The 21,922-nt window shown below is 39.6% G+C and overlaps 1 protein-coding gene across 1 annotated transcript; it reads right to left on the minus strand.

Moving 5' to 3' along the window:
- Positions 1-1,749: 1,749 nt before the first annotated feature.
- On the minus strand, positions 1,750-19,385 carry LOC149439238 (embryonic protein UVS.2-like). Its single transcript, XM_089659306.1, has 12 exons — positions 19,305-19,385; positions 18,781-18,808; positions 16,695-16,760; positions 13,635-13,769; positions 13,431-13,548; positions 9,580-9,755; positions 9,420-9,501; positions 9,194-9,321; positions 8,442-8,557; positions 4,103-4,328; positions 2,806-2,924; positions 1,750-1,968 (listed from the first exon to the last, which is right to left on the minus strand). The coding sequence occupies exons 1-12, from the start codon at positions 19,383-19,385 to the stop codon at positions 1,750-1,752; spliced, it is 1,494 nt and encodes a 497-aa protein (XP_089515432.1).
- Positions 19,386-21,922: the final 2,537 nt, after the last annotated feature.

Here is a 21,922-nt window from a genome sequence, read left to right on the forward strand (position 1 = left end):
AGATGATGATTGAGAACAATCCATGACACTGGCAGGTCTCAGCTTTGCAAAGGAGGCAGTGCATGCTATAAATTCTGCAGGGTGCCCAAACTTTTGCAGACGCCATTTTTTTGTTTTCTGTTATTTTGAAAGTGTAAATGATGGAAATAAAATCTAACTTTTGTTGACATATTATAAGAATGTCTAATCTGTAATTTGATGCCTTTTGGAGATTTTTCCATCTTTCCTTGGCTTCTTTATGCACATTAATACAAATTTTTAGCTGGGGTGCCCAAACTTTCGATCCCCTCTGTGTGTATATATATATATATATATATATTTTTTTCTAAATATATTGAATACGGCCAAATTGTAGTATTTCAAATATATGTCAATATATTTGGGAAGAATATTTTTAAAATATATTTCAAATATATTTTCCTTCCATGTGGGAAGTATCGGTACTCCTATATGCCAATAAAAAAATGGTATCAGTGCAACCCTAAAAAATATCCCAAAACTTGCAAGTAGATTGCTCTATTCCAGTGCAGGAACATCTTGCAAGATCTTGGCTGTTCTGCATTCCCCAGGATCTTATAAGAAATCTACCTTTTTTTTTACATTTCCATTGTTGAACTACTATTAGGCAGTGCAATTCACATGGGAATGGACTTTGTATTTTATTGTAATGTCCACTTTAAGTGACGTTGCATCCTTAGGAATTAGGGACTATAGTCACTCGAAAATAATAACACAGATGGATAAATGCTTTAATAGGTTTTATTTTCAACAAGGCAAAGGAAACATCCAACCAGACCATCTTCTATAGCTCAAAAGAAATGGCCAACCATTTCCCCAAAATAAAAAATACGAAAGGGAAACAAAATAAATAGTTATAAGAATTATCAATATGGAATGAATGTAAATCAAACTAAAACCATAAGACACCAAAATTAGCTTCCCTATTCTTGTTCAAGCGAATCAAATACCAAACAATAGGTATAAATCAGAAAAAAATGTTAATTTTTATTTTGTATTTTCAAAAGTAATTGCAAACACTAGCATGATCCAATATATAGTAGATTTAATCATTATATATAGATGTACAAATGTGTGAACTTTTATATATGTGCTCCATCAAATCAATGTTGGGTCCTGTAGTGACGCCAGCTTACTTCCAGAACTGGTAGATTTTCTCTTTGTGCCATCTGTTGCTCTTTTATTTAACTGTAATCAAAGAGAGGTCAATGTCAGAAAATATTAAATTTATATTTAAATAATACCTAGAACTTTTTGTGTTTTACACTTTCTCATTGATCCATAATAATAAAAAAGAAAAACAGAAATACAGGCCTGGATTCTCTCTTGTATACACAGAATATAACTGGATACTAACATTTATAGGTAAAGTTGATCCAGGGAAAATCCAATTGTCTCTCGGGGGATCAGAAAGGAATTTTCTTCCCAACTGGAGCAAATTGGATCATGCTTTGCTGGGTTTTTTTTTGTCTTCCTCTGGATCAATGGTGGGTATAGGACTACAACTTTTTTTTTTTTTATGGTTGAACTGGATGGACTTTTGTCTTTTTTCAGCCAGACTATGTAACTATGTACTAATATCATCATTTACGGTAAGCTTATCAAATGTATGTATATGTATGTAAAGCACTGAAGGCAATATCATTCAAGGTATATGTGCTTTTTAACAAAATGGGACTATTTTCCTGCAACTCCCATTGCTGATATTAGATATAAGCAGATAGAATGGAGCTACTCACTGAAGGTGTAAGAGGCCTGGAAGCCCTTCGCCTCCTTAGACTTGTCACTGCGGAATACAAGAACCATAGCATTGCCTTTGGAGTACAACACAGGGATGCTGAGATCACCACAGAATGGACCCCTTTGTTGACCATCCATGAAGAGTTTTAAATAGTCATATATACAGAATCTGGCATACTCTACATGGAAATCACTGATGGTCAGAGCAATCTGAAAAAGAAATAAAATGATGACTAACATGACAGTGGTGTGTTCATGCAATAAACAAACACATAATTTTTATTGCTTACAATTCCTTGACGCTACGATTTACCTGAAATATTATTTGATATTAAGGATGATACTACACATATAAGGCAGTGCTTAGGAATATTGTTGGAAAGAGGAAGTCCTTTTACTATCTTGCAGTGTAGTGGTCACCAATCTACAACTGCCAGACAAGGAATAAAACAGCAAGAGCTGGGAGATCTTCTGTTCTCCTTCTACATCACTGGCAGTTTTCTGTGTATTTAACTTTCTACAAAAGACTCAAACTGATCAGCACCCTCCCTTCCTCTGTCCTGTGGTTCTGTTACTCTCGATCAGGATGGCAGGAACTAGCCCAGGGCTGAAAAGTCATGGAAAGCTTGATAAACATCTTACAAACGTCACGACACCAGTTGTCACCAAATACCACCAACACTTCCTGTCATCACTGGGAAATGATCCAGAAAGCCTTGGTGGTAGATAGTATTGGAACAATCTACTTTAGATTTGCCAACAGAAATGTAGTGTAATGCTCTAAACAAGGGTTTCTCAACCAGGGTTTCTCCAGAGTTTGTTAGGGGTTCCTTGAGCAAAGAGCAGATAAGTTCCTTCTGACACCACTGATCTTTTTCGCTACTTGTATGGGGGTAACTCTTTCCAATGACCACAAGTGTGAGGAGCATTCCTCCCATTGACCATTAAACTAATGTGTTATGCGTTGTAGTCACCTTTTTTTTGTGACACTTTTAGAAAATTAGGAAGTCTATTAATTAGGGAGAATTATTGAGATATCTTGCTTACCTTATATCCAACAGGAGCTGTGATGGTGTAGTTGCAATTCATGTTTGCACTGTAGTTCCCTGGGAAGCCCGGAGATGTAAAGCTGCCTTGAGAGTTAAAGAAGGTTCCTCCACACTGAACTGTGAGAATATAGATACAGTCAATACCGTAAGGAGACTCAAATTAGTATATGGCATCATTTTATAGTTATGTATATATTGTATATACATAGTTTAGCTTCCCTTTCAGAGTTCCAGGTTGGTCTTGGACTAGGACCCCACTCTGCAACCCTCATAGCAGAATGCAGACCTAGAGATCTGCAACTCAGGCACCAAATACTGCATCAGGGCAGGAAGGGGAGAAAGCCACATACTTACCTAGAAGCATTTCATAGGACACTAGTGGGAAAATTGGAGTGTGGTGATGGTAAGTTATTGCAGTTGAGGTGGGTGGGCTACCATGCAAACCTATTATTTTGCCCTAAATAGGGTAAGTACTTCAAAGCCGCAATTTAGGCTGCTGTAAAATGTATTGATCCTGTTTTCCCCCTACGGCACTGCTTGGGTTACATGCTTTTTTTAGTGTACAAGGAGATACATATGTTGAAATGCTTACCCTATTTCTCCCTCCCACAGGCTTCCTTCATGCTGTCAAACTCTTCTTTTTGCTTCTCCCCCAGATGCTTCTTTTTGCTGCTCCCCTGGCCGCAGACTCTCAGATGTCATCAAGTACAACACAGGATCAGAAGTCATGAATTGTACATGAACAGGTTGAGGGCTCCCCCACATACAAGAACATTGGAGAGCATAGATGAGCACTGGCTGCCAATGAAAGTTTTTGTACTTATTCCAAACTGCCCTAAGCAAAGCTAGCATTAATCTCATGCAGTGCTGGGGGAGGGAAGTCTGGTCCCTGCACTGTACCCTGGAGAATGTTGGACGACATTGTCAACCACATAAAAGTCTATAGGGATTTGCCAACTTCCTAATTTTGCAGGAGGCCGAGAGGAGGGATATACAGCAAGGACGATGTATTATACAGTATGTGATCCAAAACAAGCCATAGAAGTAAGTGTTAAATTAAAGTAGACCAACATACACACTGAACAATCTATCAACAACTTTATAGTGAGAGGGCCAAATCGACTGGTTCATTCTGATTGGATATATTTAGAGATTTTATGGATTAACTCAAAAAGTTGCAAACAGAAGTGAGAGGACATCAGACTGTTGTGTCAATAGTTCCTCCTTGGCTCTGCATCTATGATTCTTCAGTGTTTCCTGAACACTTTCTTTACCATAAAAATAAATCAGCATACCTGAGCTATATGTAGCTTGGAAGCCGACCCCACCAACAGCCCCGTCACTGACAAACTCAACCAGCATATGACTTGTGGACGCGATGAGTGGAGGGATGGTTATACTGCCGCACATTTTATCCAGAAACATAGGAGAGTTCTTAGAGGGACCATCATAGATCCTCACGTAGTCAGATTCACAGTTAGGAGTGGACTGGATATTAAAGCTATTGAAATTTAGTGAAGCCTAAAAAGTGACACAAAGAAATTTATTATCTACAGTAAACCATAAGCTTCACATATTTGCAACTGCAAACTAGGTTATTATGTAGTTACAATATATTGTAATCGCGGAAATGCTTGAACAGTCCTTCAGAAGAAAAAAAAAACAGAACAAAACCATAGGCATATGTAGGATTCTAATTTCTGATAAACAATCTCACAGCTATAGATATTTCTAACTAATTAATTTATTCTCTCTGGAGAAGCGGAGATTAAGGGGGGAAATGATCACCATATATAATACATAAGGGGGGATATGATCACCACGTATAATACATAAGGGGGGATATGATCACCATGTATAATACATAAGGGGGGATATGATCTCCATGTATAATACATAAGGGGGATATGATCTCCATGTATAATACATAAGGGGGATATGATCTCCATGTATAATACATAAGGGGGGATATGATCACCATGTATAATACATAAGGGGGGATATGATCTCCATGTATAATACATAAGGGGGGATATGATCTCCATGTATAATACATAAGGGGGATATGATCTCCATGTATAATACATAAGGGGGATATGATCACCATATATAATACATAAGGGGGGATATGATCTCCATGTATAATACATAAGGGGGGAATATGATCTCCATGTATAATACATAAGGGGGGATATGATCTCCATGTATAATACATAAGGTAGGGATATGATCTCCATGTATAATACATAAGGGGGATATGATCTCCATGTATAATACATAAGGTAGGGATATGATCTCCATGTATAATACATAAGGGGGATATGATATCCATGTATAATACATAAGGGGGATATGATCACCATGTATAATACATAAGGGGGGATATGACCTCCATGTATAATACATAAGGGGGGATATGATCTCCATGTATAATACATAAGGGGGATATGATCACCATGTATAATACATAAGGGGGGATATGATCTCCATGTATAATACATAAGGGGGAAATGATCACCATGTATAATACATAAGGGGGATATGATCACCATGTATAATACATAAGGGGGGGATATGATCACCATGTATAATACATAAGGGGGGATATGATCACCATGTATAATACATAAGGGGGGATATGATCACCATGTATAATACATAAGGAGGGATATGATCTCCATGTATAATACATAAGGGGGGATATGATCTCCATGTATAATACATACTGTAAGGGGGGATATGATCACCATGTATAATACATAAGGCGGGATATGATCTCCATGTATAATACATAAGGGGGATATGATCTCCATGTATAATACATAAGGGGGGATATGATCACCATGTATAATACATAAGGGGGGATATGATCTCCATGTATAATACATAAGGGGGGATATGATCTCCATGTATAATACATAAGGGGGATATGATCTCCATGTATAATACATAAGGGGGATATGATCACCATATATAATACATAAGGGGGGATATGATCTCCATGTATAATACATAAGGGGGGAATATGATCTCCATGTATAATACATAAGGGGGGATATGATCTCCATGTATAATACATAAGGTAGGGATATGATCTCCATGTATAATACATAAGGGGGATATGATCTCCATGTATAATACATAAGGGGGGATATGATCTCCATGTATAATACATAAGGGGGATATGATATCCATGTATAATACATAAGGGGGATATGATCACCATGTATAATACATAAGGGGGGATATGACCTCCATGTATAATACATAAGGGGGGATATGATCTCCATGTATAATACATAAGGGGGATATGATCACCATGTATAATACATAAGGGGGGATATGATCTCCATGTATAATACATAAGGGGGAAATGATCACCATGTATAATACATAAGGGGGGATATGATCTCCATGTATAATACATAAGGGGGGATATGATCTCCATGTATAATACATAAGGGGGGGATATGATCTCCATGTATAATACATAAGGGGGGATATGATCACCATGTATAATACATAAGGGGGATATGATCTCCATGTATAATACATAAGGGGGATATTATCTCCATGTATAATACATAAGGGGGGATATGATCTCCATGTATAATACATAAGGGGGGGGGATATGATCTCCATGTATAATACATAAGGGGAGATATGATCACCATGTATAATACATAAGGGGGATATGATCTCCATGTATAATACATAAGGGGGGATATGATCTCCATGTATAATACATAAGGGGGAATATGATCACCATGTATAATACATAAGGGGGGGATATGATCTCCATGTATAATACATAAGGGGAGATATGATCACCATGTATAATACATAAGGGGGGGGGATATGATCTCCATGTATAATACATAAGGGGGGATATGATCACCATGTATAATACATAAGGGGGGATATGATCTCCATGTATAATACCTAAGTGGGGGATTTGATCAACATGTATATTACATAAGGGGGATATGATCTCCATGTATAATACATAAGGGGGGGATATGATCTCCATGTATAATACATAAGGGGGGATATGATCTCCATGTATAATACCTAAGGGGGGGATTTGATCAACATGTATATTACATAAGGGGGATATGATCTCCATGTATAATACATAAGGGGGGGATATGATCTCCATGTAAAATACATAAGGGGGGATATGATCTCCATGTATAATACATAAGGGGGGATATGATCTCCATGTATAATACATAAGGGGGGATATGATCACCATATATAATACATAAGGAGGGGCTATGATCTCCATGTATAATACATAAGGGGGGATACAATCTCCATGTATAATACATAAGGGGGGATATGATCTCCATGTATAATACATAAGGGGGGATATGATTTCCATGTATAATACATAAGGGGGGATACAATCTCCATGTATAATACATAAGGGGGGATATGATCTCCATGTATAAATACATCAGTGGTTCATATAGTGAACTCCGTGTAGAGTTATTCAAGCTGAGGTCATCACAGAGGACAAGGGGGCACTCTTTACGTCTGGAGGAAAAGAAATTTAATCTCCAAACATGGAAAGTTTTCTTCAAATTGAGAGCTGTGAGAATGTGGAATAGACTCCCTCAAGAGTTGCTTCTGGCCAGCTCAGTGGATTGCTTCAAACAAGTCCTGGATTCTTTCTTAGATACACAGAATATAACTGGATACTAACATTTATAGGTAAAGTTGATCCAGGGAATATCCGATTGCCTCTCGGGGATCAGGATTGAATTTTTTTCCATGTAGGAGCAAATTGTATCATGCTTTTTTTGCCTTCCTCTGGATTAACTGTGGGTATAGGATTATACCTTTTTTTTTTTTTTTTAAATGCTGAACTGGATGGACTTTTGTCTATTTTCAGCCAGACTAACTATGTAACTAAGATGTCTCTTCAAACACATAAGTGTTTTTCATTGATTTTTCAGTTCACAGAACTCTTCTGCTTCCTACTGATTCATTACTTGTAGTTTCTTCAATAAGACAAATAAGCTTCAAAAAGCTTTAATAAACTCTTAACAGAAGTCTTTAGTTTATTGGTATATTGAAGTCAAAGAAACCTTTGATTTAATACTGTGTCTTTGGATATTGCAATACCATTAGTATCGGTAACATACTTGTAAAAGCAAATTAATCCATTAATTAATAATTAATTAACGATAGTCTGAAGACTATAAAGTGGGCCGTAATGAAGGGAAGTATTATTCCAACATATGGAGACATTGGTGGTTGAAGCAGAATATGAGGTTCAGAGGCATTTACATCTTACAGGGCCAACTCCATATCTCTGTCTCAGCCATAACGTCAAACCACCACTATGGCTCCTCTTTTTCAATCCATCCCTGAAAGTCTTTCACCGTGGCAAAATATGACAAAACAAAGCGCAGTAGTCTTATACTGTATATATTTCAAAGTAAAAAGAGTAATATTAAGGTGGGGAGTATTTGGACCGATTCCTTGGCTCTACAGTAGTCAATTCACATTTGTTTTTATAAATGTAAAATTCGGGTGGTCTACAAAACATTCTTCATATGGCAATTGATTTTCACAGCTAGGTTGCTAGACATTTAAGATTGCATATCTACATTCCTGTTTCCTTACCTGCCCTGATGGAGACCTGATCAACCAAACGCAGTTAACATTATCAGGATAAGCAAAGGGATAGTTGGCAGATGTGAAAATTCCTGTGTTACTATTAAGCAAGGTAGCGCAGACACCTGAGAAGTAAGAAATAGGCATAGAAATTGTATTTAGTTACTGGAGGAATAGACTAATAATCATATTAATAATGGATTTGTGGGCAATGGGGGAGGGGCATTTACATTCTATTAAAACTGCTAGAATTTTGAATTTACAGTATAATGAAATGAACCTTGAGCCTAACCCCTTTATGGTGAAGATAAAAGCAATCCTTAATTCCTGAATGCAGTTTTGCAATTTTAGCATGTGCTAGTAAAACTATTTTTACAACAATTGTGTATCCCAGTGAATTATACCTTGTTTTGTTCAGGCCAAATTGAGTTTTCATTTGGTGGTAAATCTTAATGGGAATCTGTTTTTCAAAGAAAACTGGCCACATTGTAAGCCATAATTATTTTTTAAATGTGTCTCTTATCATTACCATGACCCACCACCAATACAGAACCCAAAATGAATTTGAGATGCATGGGGATACCACATCAGTGTATATTATTTATTGTGTGCATCTGTAGTTGGGCCCAGAAAATAAAGTGCACATTTTGCTTCTGTTGTCTAAACATTTTTTTTCAAAACTGTAAAAATTCACTGAAAACGCAATTATATAATGTTTCTAATGTTTCAAACTCATACAATTGGAATGTACAGAAACTTACTGCATTGATAAAGTCGGTTAACTTTAAGGACATCCAAGACGCTCAGTCCAATTCTCTGTCCAATAGGCACATTGGGGTCAGGCTTGGGGACAATTGTGGGTTTGTTTGGGGTGTTGGTGAATAAATAGCTGGAAAGTGTTGAATAGAGATAGGATCGACATATTACCACTAAAATATGTTATAATTTATTGGTAATTCATCAGCTAACACAAAAGTCAAGACTTACGCATCATAATGCATCACTGAACCGTAGTCATATGGAGTGCCCAGGTTATTAGTGTCCGCTTTAGCAAAATCACCCCAGTATCCTGTAACAAGACAGAAGCAGTGGTAATGTCTCTTTTTAGAAAACAAGGCTAAATTCTCTGTGTAAATGTCCCCATTACCTTCAGAGATATACTGGTAATTGATGTCAACATAGTTGTCACGATCACTTCTGGCGTGTTCATGGTAGAAGCCCAGGGCATGTTGTAGTTCATGTTGTATAGGCCCCCTATAGAGGCAGCCATAAACCAGTGAAACTGTCTGGCTTCCACCAATTCTTCCAACATATGAGTAACAGCTAGAAATAGTAAATATTCAGTTCAAAAGAGTTGCGCTTTATTTATTTATTTCAGGTACTTATATACTGCCGTCAATTTACACAGTGCTTTACATATATATTGTACATTCACATCAGTCCCTAACCCTCAAGGGGCGTACAATCTAAGGTCCCTAACTCACATTCACATACAAGGGCCAGTTTAGACAGGATCCAATTAACCTACCAGCATGTCTTTGGAGTGTGGGAGGAAACCGGAGTACCTGGAGGAAACCCACGTGGGCACAGAGAGAACATGCAAACACCAGGCAGGATGTGCTGTGGCTGGGATTCAAACCAAGGACCCTAGTGCTGCCAGGCGGAAGTGCTAACCATTTAGCCGCTGTGCTGCCCCGCTTTAATATCGTTTAAGAGCCAAAGACAATTGGATTGTTTGAAACAATGATTAAATCTGAGCTACAGAAAGAAAGCAATCAATATCAGTTTGTGATAAGCCTTTGACCTTTCTAACTCATAATGGCAGGTGTATCCCTATACATGTCGCAAACAAAGGATTTCCCAGGAAAAGAAATCTAATCTCCAAACACGGAAAGGTTTCTTCACAGTGAGAGCTGTGAAAATGTGGAATAGACTCCCTCAAGAGTTGGTTCTGGCCAGATCAGTGGATTGCTTTAGAAAAAGCCTGGATTCTTTCCTATATACACAGAATATAACTGGATACTAACATTTATAAGTAAAGTTGATCCAGGGAATATCCGATTGCCTCTCGGGGGATCAGGAAGGATTTTTTTTCCTACTGGAGCAAATTGGATCATGCTTTGCTGGGTTTTTTTTTGCCTTCCTCTGGATCAACTGTGGGTATAGGATTGTAACTTTTTTTTTTTTGATGGTTGAATTTGATGGACTTTTGTCTTTTTTTCAGCCAGACTAACTATGTAACTATGTAGCAACACTTACCAGCCAGCCTGCAAAACAACCAAATTGGCCCTGTATAACAGTTTGCGTTAAAAACAGAGGGTTTTGTCTGCACACATTTGCAAATACATGCATAGGCCACAGTCCCACATCAAGGGTCCTCTGTATACTGTGGGGCTAACTCTAAAGTTTCAAGAGCCTCCATAGTATGAGCACATACAGTATATCAATGGATAAGGTAAGGGCAGATGTGCCTAGAGGAGCCCATCCCTCCTTAAAGGTACACGTGATGCCCAGCTATACCAAAATGACAGCAATGGCATCCAATGTGTCCCTGCATCGAAATTAGCCAAATGCACAAAAAACTTTTTTTGTGCATATCCCTATGCATGAGCCAAATTGTAATAAGAGGTATGTTGTTTGGGAGATAAGTAACATTGTGCTGGCTCCAAGTATTGAATCCATTGCTCACTTTTGGATAGATGTATTTGGTTTTATTTTGATTGTAAATATGGTTTTTTTTTAGGTGGAATCCTTTAACCTCTCTGGCGGTATTCCCGAGTGTAGCTCGAGGTAAAATGTCTGTACCAAAAGCGGTAACCCCGAGCTACACTCGGGCTTACCATGCGGCGCTGCATAGGGAGTCCCTGCAGCACTTACCTTGTCCTTCGCTCCCGCGATGTGTTCCCTGCAGCGTCCCCGATGCCGGCATCCGGCTCCTGTGTTCCGGTCCCTGTGACGTCGGGACGTACGGGCGCCGCCGACGGTGGGAAATTTGAAAATTTAAAAAAAAATTCATTTTTTTCAAAACGATTTTACATAGTAAAACATTACTGTTTCAACCCATTTCACATACATTTTGTCCCGAGTGCTCTGTCCTGTCCCCTGTCTGCATTTTGAATGTTCTTTCTGCCTGGAAACTGAGAAATGTCCAAAAAGTGTCCCTTTATGTCAAAAGCTGGTTTAGATTGGCTAGAGAACAGCGATAGTAAATCAGAACCACTTGCAGAATTGAGTGATAATGATTCGTGGGGGAAATTCCTCATCAGACACTGAAAACAATTTTGCGATTTTGCTCAGCGATGTGCGAACTTGGCGCTATATTTCAAATTTGAGTGTTTTTGGTTTGATTATATTATTGAATTAAATGTATTATTATTATATTATTATTTTTTATGATTATTTATTAAATTATAATTTATGATTTTGTGTTTCAAATTTTATCATCCCCGGGATGTTTAATAGACTCTTGTTCGGACAGATTTCAGTGAGTTATTCCTAAATATTACAGCCTACAATAAAAAAACTACATATTTCCATGCAGAATAATGGTACCGCTTTCAGCACCAAAAATCTGAAATAATCATAACGCCAGGGAGGTTAGATACGTTGACACTCCCTCCCACTCCCTCTAAGTCACTACCATTCTTCTACTAGCTACTCAATGTAAGCAGTGCTGGGATACAAATCCTATGTCCCTGTGCTGTTTCTGCTAGCTACAAAGAAAAAGGAGACCACCAACATCACCTTGTTGTTGTCCTATGACTTTCCTATATAGTTGTACACAGGGGCAGACTGACCATTTGGAAACTCGGGCACTGCCCGAGGGCCCGGGGTCAGTAGGGGGCCCAATGAGATGCCCCTGGTACCTTTTTCATAGGCTTTTTTGAGTTTGGGCAAGGACACAGGGGCCCCATGATCCCCTATTGCCGGGGGCCCCATGAGTTGTCAGTCCGCCCCTGGTTGTAAAGGTACAGAGGAGTTCTATAGTGTTTTTGAAGGAAAGAGGAAAGAGGAGCAGTCATGCACAGATAGGTGTGTTAACCTCCCTGGCGGTATTCCCGAGTGTAGCTCGGGGTAAAGTTTCAGTACCACAAGCGGTAACTCCGAGCTACACTCGGGAATACCATGCGGCGCTGCTCCGCGATCCCTGTATCACTTACCTTGTCCTGCGCTCCCACGATGTCTCCCCTGCAGTGTCCCCGGCAATGTAATCTGGCGGATGCCGGCATCTGTCATCTGGGTTCCGTCCCCTGCAAGCGTCGGGACGTACGGGGGATGGAACAGCGGGAAATTTGAAAATGACAAAAAGTGACATTCACAAAAATCACTAAAATCACATAGTAAAACATTACTGTTCCAAACCATTTCACACACATTTTGTCCCGAGTGCTTTGTCCTGTGCCCTGCCTACATTTTTACTGTTCTTTCTGCCTGGAAACTGAGAAATGTTCATGGCGTCCAAAAAGCGTCCCTTTAGGTCAAAATCGGTATTAGACCAGCTAGAGAACAGCGATAGTAAATCAGAACCACTTGCAGAATTGAGTGATAATGATTCGTGGGGGAAATTGGTCATCAGACACTGAAAACGATTTTGCGACTTTGCTCAGTGATGTGCGAACTTGGCGCTCTATTTCAAATTTCAGTGTTTTTGGTTTGATTATATTATTGAATTAAATTTATTATTATATTATTATGTTTCATGATTATTTATTAAATTATAATTTATGATTTCGTGTTTCAAGTTTTATCCTACCCGGGATGTTTACTAGACTCTTGTTCGGACAGATTTCAGTGAGTTATTCCTAAGAATTACAGGCCTACAATATAAAACGCCAAATTTCTATGCAAAATAATGGTACCGCTTTCAGCACCAAAAATCTGAAATAATCATACCGCCATGGAGGTTAACGTTTAAGAAGTTAAAGGTTTAAATGATCCCTAATGTTTCATTTTATGTAGAGAAATATATTGGACAATAGTTAGACAAGACAACCTTACCCATCTTCAGGTGAGATGTTGAGATAATCGTCTTCTGACGTAAAAGGCACAAACCTCACACAAGTCAATGTCTCATACTCTGTCATGGCGAGTGTAATGCTAGTCACTGCACTGGGACCTGGAAACAGAGATAGAAGGTTGGGTTTCTACAAATAGCAAATAGCAATGACTATTTCAGCACAAGAGAATGAAGAGGGAACTCACTGTAACTGGATGATATGATGAAGGGAACAGGAACAATGCCATCATCATTTTTAGGCCAAAGGCAAGAAGTACAGTTCATGGCGCTGCGGTCAGTCTGTACCAGAATGTCACCTCCATACAGGGGAGTTTTGCTATCTGAAAATACAGAAAATGGTTACAGTTAATACTCTAAAATGTATTAGATTTGGGCTGCCCATACACAGCTGACTGAAATTTGCTATGTGGGTGGCTATGTCGGCCCTTCCACCCAACAACCTTTGAATGAAAGTTCCTTCGAACGATCCAGATAGGAAATTTAGAACTTACAGTGGCTGCGCCCAATCAGATGCAGTACAATACAATGTTGGGGTGTACAACAGAACACAATAGGCACAGGGGGAGATTTGTCCATCTGGAGGAATCTGTTTTCACTCAGCCCACAGGCCCGGCTTTACTCAGTTCCGTGACACAGTATAGCCCTGTTTGGCCAGGGAGAAGACCTGATTTTCCTCTGCTGCATTTAAGTAACGCTCATAGGGCTGATGAGTTCATCTCTCTGTCACTCTGCTCTCTCCTTCTATCACAATGGACCATACTTTACAGACCAGCTAACCTACTCCTTGTGCTACTTCTCCCACCCCTAGTCTGAGCTCTACTGTATAAGGACTGCAAGAGGCTGATTCAGATTAAGGTGCTTACATCACTTGCATTTAAAAGAGTAAAACTAAGATGTAGTAAGGAATACAGGGCTGCATTAAAGTGTTACTAAACCCACAACAGTACAATCAGTCTGTATATGCAGTAAAGCATGCTTGTTATACTCACTGTGGAACCTAAGGGGTTAATCCTCTGCATTGTGAAAAAAGGCTGTTTGATCCTTTCATCTCTGTTCCCCCCTTTTTTCAAGCGACTATCACTTATCTCCAGACTGAATTGTAGGCATGCACATGCTCAGTTTAGTGTATATTGCTAGAGAGGTTTTCTTTCGTTGGGAGAGTGAGTGTGATCAGCACAGGGCCAATCAGCACTGTCATGACAGAGGTCAGGGGATTTCCATCCTCCTAGAGCAGAAAGAAAACTCCTTCTAAAAGCTTTAGCTACTGCTGGGCTGGACACAGATAGAAGCCGCAAGACTGCTCTGACTTGTGATGAGAAAAGGTATTTAGCAGTTTATATTTACTAAAATAATTGCATTTCCATGTCCTGTGTACTGTGGGAGACCAGATATAGTGAATGCAGGCTCCGGGGGAGACCAGATATAGTGAATGCTGGGTCCGGGGAGAGCAGATATAGTGAATGCAGGGTCCAGGGAGACCAGATATAGTGAATGCAGGGTCCGGGGAGACCAGATATAGTGAATGCAGGGTCCAGGGAGACCAGATATAGTGAATGCAGGGTCCGGGGAGACCAGATATAGCGAATGCAGGGTCCAAGGAGACCAGATATAGTGAATACTGGGTCCGGGGAGACCAGACTTAGTGAATGCAGGGTCCTGGATGACCGGATATAGTGAATGCAGGGTCCAAGGAGACCAGATATAGTGAATGCAGGGTCCGGGGAGACCAGACATAGTGAATGCAGGGTCCGGGGAGAGCAGATATAGTGAATGCAGGGTCCTGGGAGACCAGATATAGTGAATGCAGGGTCCTGGATGACCAGATATAGTGAATGCAGGGTCCAAGGAGACCAGATATAGTGAATGCAGGGTCCGGGGAGAACAGATATAGTGAATGCAGGGTCCTGGATGACCGGATATAGTGAATGCAGGGTCCTGGGAGACCAGATATCGTGGATGCAGGGTCCGGGGAGAGCAGATATAGCAAATGCAGGGTCTGGGGAGAGCGGATATAGTGAATGCAGGGTCCTGGGAGACCAGATATAGTGAATGCAGGGTCCTGGGAGACCAGATATAGTGAATGCAGGGTCCTGGGAGACCAGATATAGTGGATGCAGGGTCTGGGGAGAGCGGATATAGTGAATGCAGGGTCCTGGGAGACCAGATATAGTGAATGCAGTTTAGTTTTGGAATTTATTACTTGCCTGGAGTTCAGTTTTAATTGTAGCTGCAGAAGTAGAAATTGTAAAAAAAACAATACACATGTTTAGTAAAGATATTGATGCTGATTTTCAACTAAATTCCCACGCAAAGTACAATTTCCTTTGCAAAGTGAACAGTCTATTTTCTTTTAATAATCAACCTCTTTATCTCACAAGTGTCACTGCAATGGTAGAAGCGAATAGGAATAAACCATCGGTCTTTGTGGAATAATGATTTTAAAGATTCATTCAGCAATGATAAAGAGTTTGTAGCTTAAGACCAAAGCACAGTATTTCTCCTCTCATGCTATTGGCTAGTCCACCAGTGCATGGCTTAAAGCGGGGGGTCTCCTAACTTTCTAAGCAAAAGGCCAGTTCACTGTCCATCAGACTTTAGGGGTCCGGACTGTAGCTGGTGGGAGTAGAAAATGCCCCGGGATCAGTGCTCCATCATTGGATTTAATAGGCGGAATAGTGCCCCAATGTTGATCAAGAAGGAATTTTTTTCCCTCCAGGAGCAATTTAGATCGTGCTTTGCTGGGGTTTTTTTGCCTTACTCTGGATTTACTGTGGGTATAGGATTATAACTTTTTTTTTTTCAATGGTTGAACTGGATGGACTTTTGTCCTCTTGTCTTTTTTCACCCAGACTAACTACATAACTATGATATCAGTGAGGGGAATAGTTCTCCTTTGTTGATATCAAAGAGAAGTATAATGCTCCATCAATGGTGTCAGTAGAGGAAATAGTGCCCCATCATTGGTGACAGTTGGTGGAATGAACAAAGTTGTGTGTTTCAGGATCCTTTAAGCCAGTGGTCTCCAAACTGCAACCCGGGGCTGGATGTGGCCCTTTGATTGCCTTTGTCAGATAAAGGCAATCAAAGGGCCACATCCAGCCCCCGGGTCGCAGTTTGGAGACCACTGGCTTAAAGGATCCTGAAACACACAACTTTGTGCATTACAATTCCCTATTATCTATTGCCTTGCCTTGATTTAGCTCCCTCATAATGCGGTAAAGAATCCTGTGATTTAGAAGAATTACCTTTATTAGCGTGCAAAATGTTGCTGAAGATCCCTTGATGGACTTCTGAGCCTTCACTCTTTGGGGCTGCATATACAGAAATCCCATTAGGCACATTTAGTCAAATAATTGCAACCACAAAAATGAAAGTGACTTAATTTTGTGTGAATATTGACCCCTTTTTAAAATTTTGATCATATAATAATAAAAAATGGTAGCTCTACAAAGCTATCCCTGGTCTGTGAAACATCTGGTTGGGTAATGTTATAATCTTGTAGTCTGTGCCTGCATTGCCAACGTATAAAATTCAAAATACTAAGCACAGCTTACAAAGCCATCCACAACACTGCCCCTAGCTACCTCACCAACCTCATCCACAGATACCGCCCAAATCGCCTAATCCGATCCTCCCATGATATCCTCCTCTCTAGCTCCCTCATCAACTCCTCCCACGCTCGCCTCCAGGACTTCTCCAGAGCCTCTCCCATCCTCTGGAACTCCCTACCACAGCATGTCCGGTCAGTCCCCACCCTGTCTGCCTTTAGGCAATCTTTGAAAACTCATTTCTTCAGGGAAGCCTACCCCACCTCCACCTAAGAACTGTACTTGAATCACCTCCGCCAGATCATCCCCCACAGCTATCCCCTTTTGTATCACCTTCCCCTTCCTTTAGATTGTAAGCTCCATGAGCAGGGCCCTCCTATTCCTCCTGCACTGAAATGAATTATAATTGTACTGTCTCCCTTATATTGTAAAATGCTGCGCAAACTGTTGGCGCTATATAAATCCTGTGTAATAATAATAATAATTGCCTTGAGTGCCATTAACACAGTCATCTAAGTAAAGGGAGATGACTTTAAAGAGACCCTGCTTCCAGACCATTCGTTTTAACAAAAAACAGACAGATGATTCTAGGATTATAAGTGCATGTAACATATTTTAGGCATGTCATTTACTAAAAAAACCTCCCTTTTGTAAACAGCTGAAAGCTTGAAACTGCTGCTGGTTGCTGCCATCTTGTATGTGATGTCAGCAGTCCCAGTAGACTCAGAGCTTTTGCTCAAGTGACACTATATAGTATTCCTCTTCACTCCCCTGGCAGCCATATAAAAGGTTATGTGGGGAGGGACAGAGATGCTGGGCCAGCACAGACAGTAATTGGACTCTCCCAGAAGAAGAGAAGCAATAAAGGAGGGGACTGTGCTAGGGAAATGACTCTCAGAATAGTCACATTATATTTACAAGTTCAAATCCACATTACAGTAAATAATAATTATTTTATGGGAAGGAGAATACTTCACGTGAGCATTTAAAATGTTTGATCTTTCTATGTGTTTAGCAGCATTGTTTCACATCGGTGAAAGGTAAAGGATCTGTACCATCAGAGCTATAAAAATGTGGACCAAATGCAATTTCTCCTGCGCTCCAGGACTCAGGCCGGTGGCAAATGGATGGAACCAAAACCAGAAGGAACGACCACCAATGCATAAAAGGTTGTGTAGCTCCACACAAGGCTGGGGAAGCCCAAACAATACTGCAGAATGAAACAAAAAACGAGAAGTGCACCACCTTGCACATTACCTCAGTAACCAAAATTTATTGATAAAGGAATGGTACTCACAAACAGCGAATAAAGGCGAAGGCCATGATGAAGAAGGCATGATGAAACGCGTCAGCTGTACTGAGTAACTACCTCCTTGATGGGATTCACGCTGGCTTCTGGTCTCTGAAGTCCCATGGAGGACTTACATGCCTGATTTTATTCGCTGTTTGTGAGTACCATTCTTTTATCAATAAATTTTGGTTACTGAGGTAATGCTCAAGGTGGTGCGCTTCTTGTTTTTTGTTTCATTCTGCTATAAAAATGTGGAACAGTCTTCCTCAGGGGTGGTTCTAGATGGACAATCCTAAGTCCTAAGAAAATATAATTTTATAGGTTCTCTGGTCAGGCTGATTGGGGCAGTATAAAAAACGATTGAATTAGGATATAGGATTAGGAATGTTATTATAAAAGGACTAATGAATTGGGAATAAAGCAGGATAAATAACATAGAGAATAGAAGGATAGCAAAAATTATTCTTTATATAAGAATGTTAAAAGGCTTACCATCTTTCTTCACTCCAGCTAGATAGTACTGAAAATTAAATGTTTTCTATTAATAACTTATTTAAAATTATATACAATAATAACAGATAACAAGTCTTGGCCCCAACCCATCCCCACCTGGCAGAGTCCTCCTCAGCCCTCCTGAAAATCTCTTAAAATGAAGGTAATATTTGTTAGACAGATGTTATCACAACAGTCATCAGTGGAAGATTATACCGTACCCCCTGTTCTGTTCACATCTATAATATTATGGATTACCCATCACTTTCTGTCCTTGCGGCAATGGCCAGGACAATGGTCAAATCTCTCTACAGGGGACCCAGACTGTAATAAGAAATCGACTGGTAAAATCTGCCAGGATTCCTAACCCCTCACCACTTTCTCCAAAACTAAAGGGGAAACAATTTTGGCTAAATTTATGCATCAGTACTAACTGTTATTGTCAGTGACTTATAGGATGTTATTCTTTCCTAAATCTGGTTTTCCCCATCCCCTGTACTGTTCATTCCAGCTCATCTTCTCACCTGTAGTGGTGCCGATAGAGGTAGACTGGTCACCAGCCCCGTAACACAGCCCAGAAGCAGGAGGAAGACCTTTACATTCATCTTGTTCTGAATTCTCCTTCCCTGTAATGTGAAATATCTTCTCTCTCTGAATCTTGGTGTGACACTCATCCTCTGGATCACCTTTTATACAGGTATCAGAGAAAAACTGACCAATCATGGCACAGGAAAACAAATTTCAAGTGTGACCTAGGTGGACATCTATGGGAATTAGAAATGTGTAATTATTTTATGTGTGGCACTATGTTTGTTAATATTGTATAATTATCTTGATGTTTCTCTGTCCAACTTGTAATTGATTGTCATGGTCTCCTGATAATTGTCTATAATGACATAGAAAGGTTCTTGTCTAAGTGATATCATCATCAACTGTTTTTTCCAGCTTAATTGAATCTAAATGAATTAGGACTGACAATGTATTTTTAGGGTCATGGTTATAACCAATCTAAAAGATAATTCATCACTACAGTACCAAGAGCAATGGTGCAAAAATTAATTGTAGACAAAAAGAGATAATCCCTCTTCTAATCTGAAATTTGATCCTATTAAAATAAAATTGGACTGCTTTTACAGGTACCAGGAGAAGATCTGACCAATCATGGGGCAGGAAAGCAAATTTCAAGTGTGACCTCGGTGGATGTGTATAGGAATTAGAAATGTATAATTATTTTGTGTGTGACACTATGGTTATCATTATCTTATTATCATCTTGATATCCCACTGTCCAACTTGTAATTGATTGTCATGGTCTCCTGACAGATGTTTATAATGACACAGAAAGCATCTTGTGTAAGTAATATCATCATCAACTGCTTTTCTAGCTGAATTGGGACCGAAATGTATTTTTCGGGTCATGGTTATACCCATTCTTTGAGATAATTCATCACTACAGTGCCAAGAGCAATAATGTTTTGCAAAATACAAAAATCCATAGTAAACTAACAGAGATAATCTTTCTTCTAATCTGGAGTTTGATCCTACTAACATAAAATATGATTGCTTAATTTGGGTAAACCTGGTCTTCCCCAGAGCTTCTGGTGGACCAGTGCTTCCATAGGCTACAGTTGAGTTTTTATTTACAATTTATTATTAGTATATAGCACCATTAATTTAGGGGTGATTTACATACTATACTGTACATTCACATCTGTCCTAGCCCTGAAGGAGCTTACAGTTTGAGATCCTTATCTCATATACATACACATACATAAAAGTGCCTGATTCCAATAAGTAATTGTGCCTGATTACAGACAGTACCAGTGCCATTCAGTATCAGCACATTATTACAGCAAATACCAGTGACTAATTATGAGTACTAGTGTCAGTCAGTACTAGTGCCTGATTACAGCCAATACCAGGGCCAACCAGTATCAGTGCCTGCTTACAGCCAGTACCTGTGTCTGGTTATAGCTAGTACCAGTATGGATTACAACTAGTACCAGTGCAAGCCAGTACCAATGTCTGATTACAGCCAGTACCAGTGCCAACCCCTACCGATGACAGATTACAACCAGTACCAGTGCCAACCCCTACTGATGACAGATTACAACCAGTACCAGTGCCAAACCCTACCGATGACAGATTACAACCAACACCAGTGCCAACCCCTACCGATGACAAATTACAACTAGTACCAGTGCCAACCCCTACCGATGACAGATTACAACCAGTACCAGTGCCAACCCCTACTGATGACAGATTTTAACCAGTACCAGCGCAAGCCAGTACCAATGCCTGATTACAACCAGTACCAGTGCCAAACCCCTACCAATGATAGATTACAACTAGTACCAGTGCTCTGTTATAGCCAGTTCTATTCCAAAAGACATGTGGAAAAAAATGAATAATCATCATGCCTCTTACCTACGTTGAATTCCCTATTACCTTTTAAATTTCTTTTTAATATTCAAATAGTCCCTAAGTATGAATAGTGTCTGCAGACATTAGAAGACACTGGATTTAATGAGAAGACTTTAGAACAAGAAATCTAGAAACTTTATAGAAAAAATAAGAGATGGGAAGGGAAAAATTGCATATAATACATCTGATATTGCTAGGAGGTTTTATAAATATTATAGCGAACTTTATGAAGTGAGGGGTAGCAATCAAAGGGAAAATGAAGAGGAGAGAAAAAAAATTAGACAGAAATATTTTAGTGAGGTAGAATTGCCATGATTAACACAAGAAAAATTAGAGACTCTCGAGAGTCCTATTACCCCAGAGGAAATTAACTTAGCATTAAAAAATACGACCGTAGGTAAAAGTCCAGGACCAGATGGGTAGACAGTGGGGTATTATAAAAAGTTCAAGGATCTTTTGGTTCCCAAAATTTGTAGATACATGAACATGATAGGAGAGGGGTCGGAAATGAGGGAAGAGTCATTGCAGGCCCACATCATGCTTATTCTAAAGGAGGGGAGGGATAGCTCACAATGTGCAAGTTAGAGACCTATATCATTATTAAATACAGATATTATACGCAAAGGTCTTGGCGACAAGACTGAAAGATCTGATGCATGAATGGGTTCATTTGCATCAGGTGGGCTTTATACCGGGAAGAGAAAGAGAGGGATAACAGC

The sequence above is a fragment of the Staurois parvus genome, unplaced genomic scaffold (assembly GCF_062004578.1).
Source record: "Staurois parvus isolate SC_StPar_1 unplaced genomic scaffold, SC_StPar_1.0 ptg001146l, whole genome shotgun sequence".
Classification (NCBI taxonomy): domain Eukaryota; kingdom Metazoa; phylum Chordata; class Amphibia; order Anura; family Ranidae; genus Staurois; species Staurois parvus.

Coding starts and splice junctions, on each gene's coding strand:
- LOC149439238 (XM_089659306.1), bottom strand. CDS start 19,385: ATGAATGTAAAGGTCTTCCTCCTGCTTCTGGGCTGTGTTACGGGGCTG. Junction 16,761..18,780: donor AGCTGGAGTGAAGAAAGATG/GTAAGCCTTTTA, acceptor CTGTATATGCAG/CCCCAAAGAGTGAAGGCTCA. Junction 9,322..9,419: donor TCAGTGATGCATTATGATGC/GTAAGTCTTGAC, acceptor AACACTTTCCAG/CTATTTATTCACCAACACCC.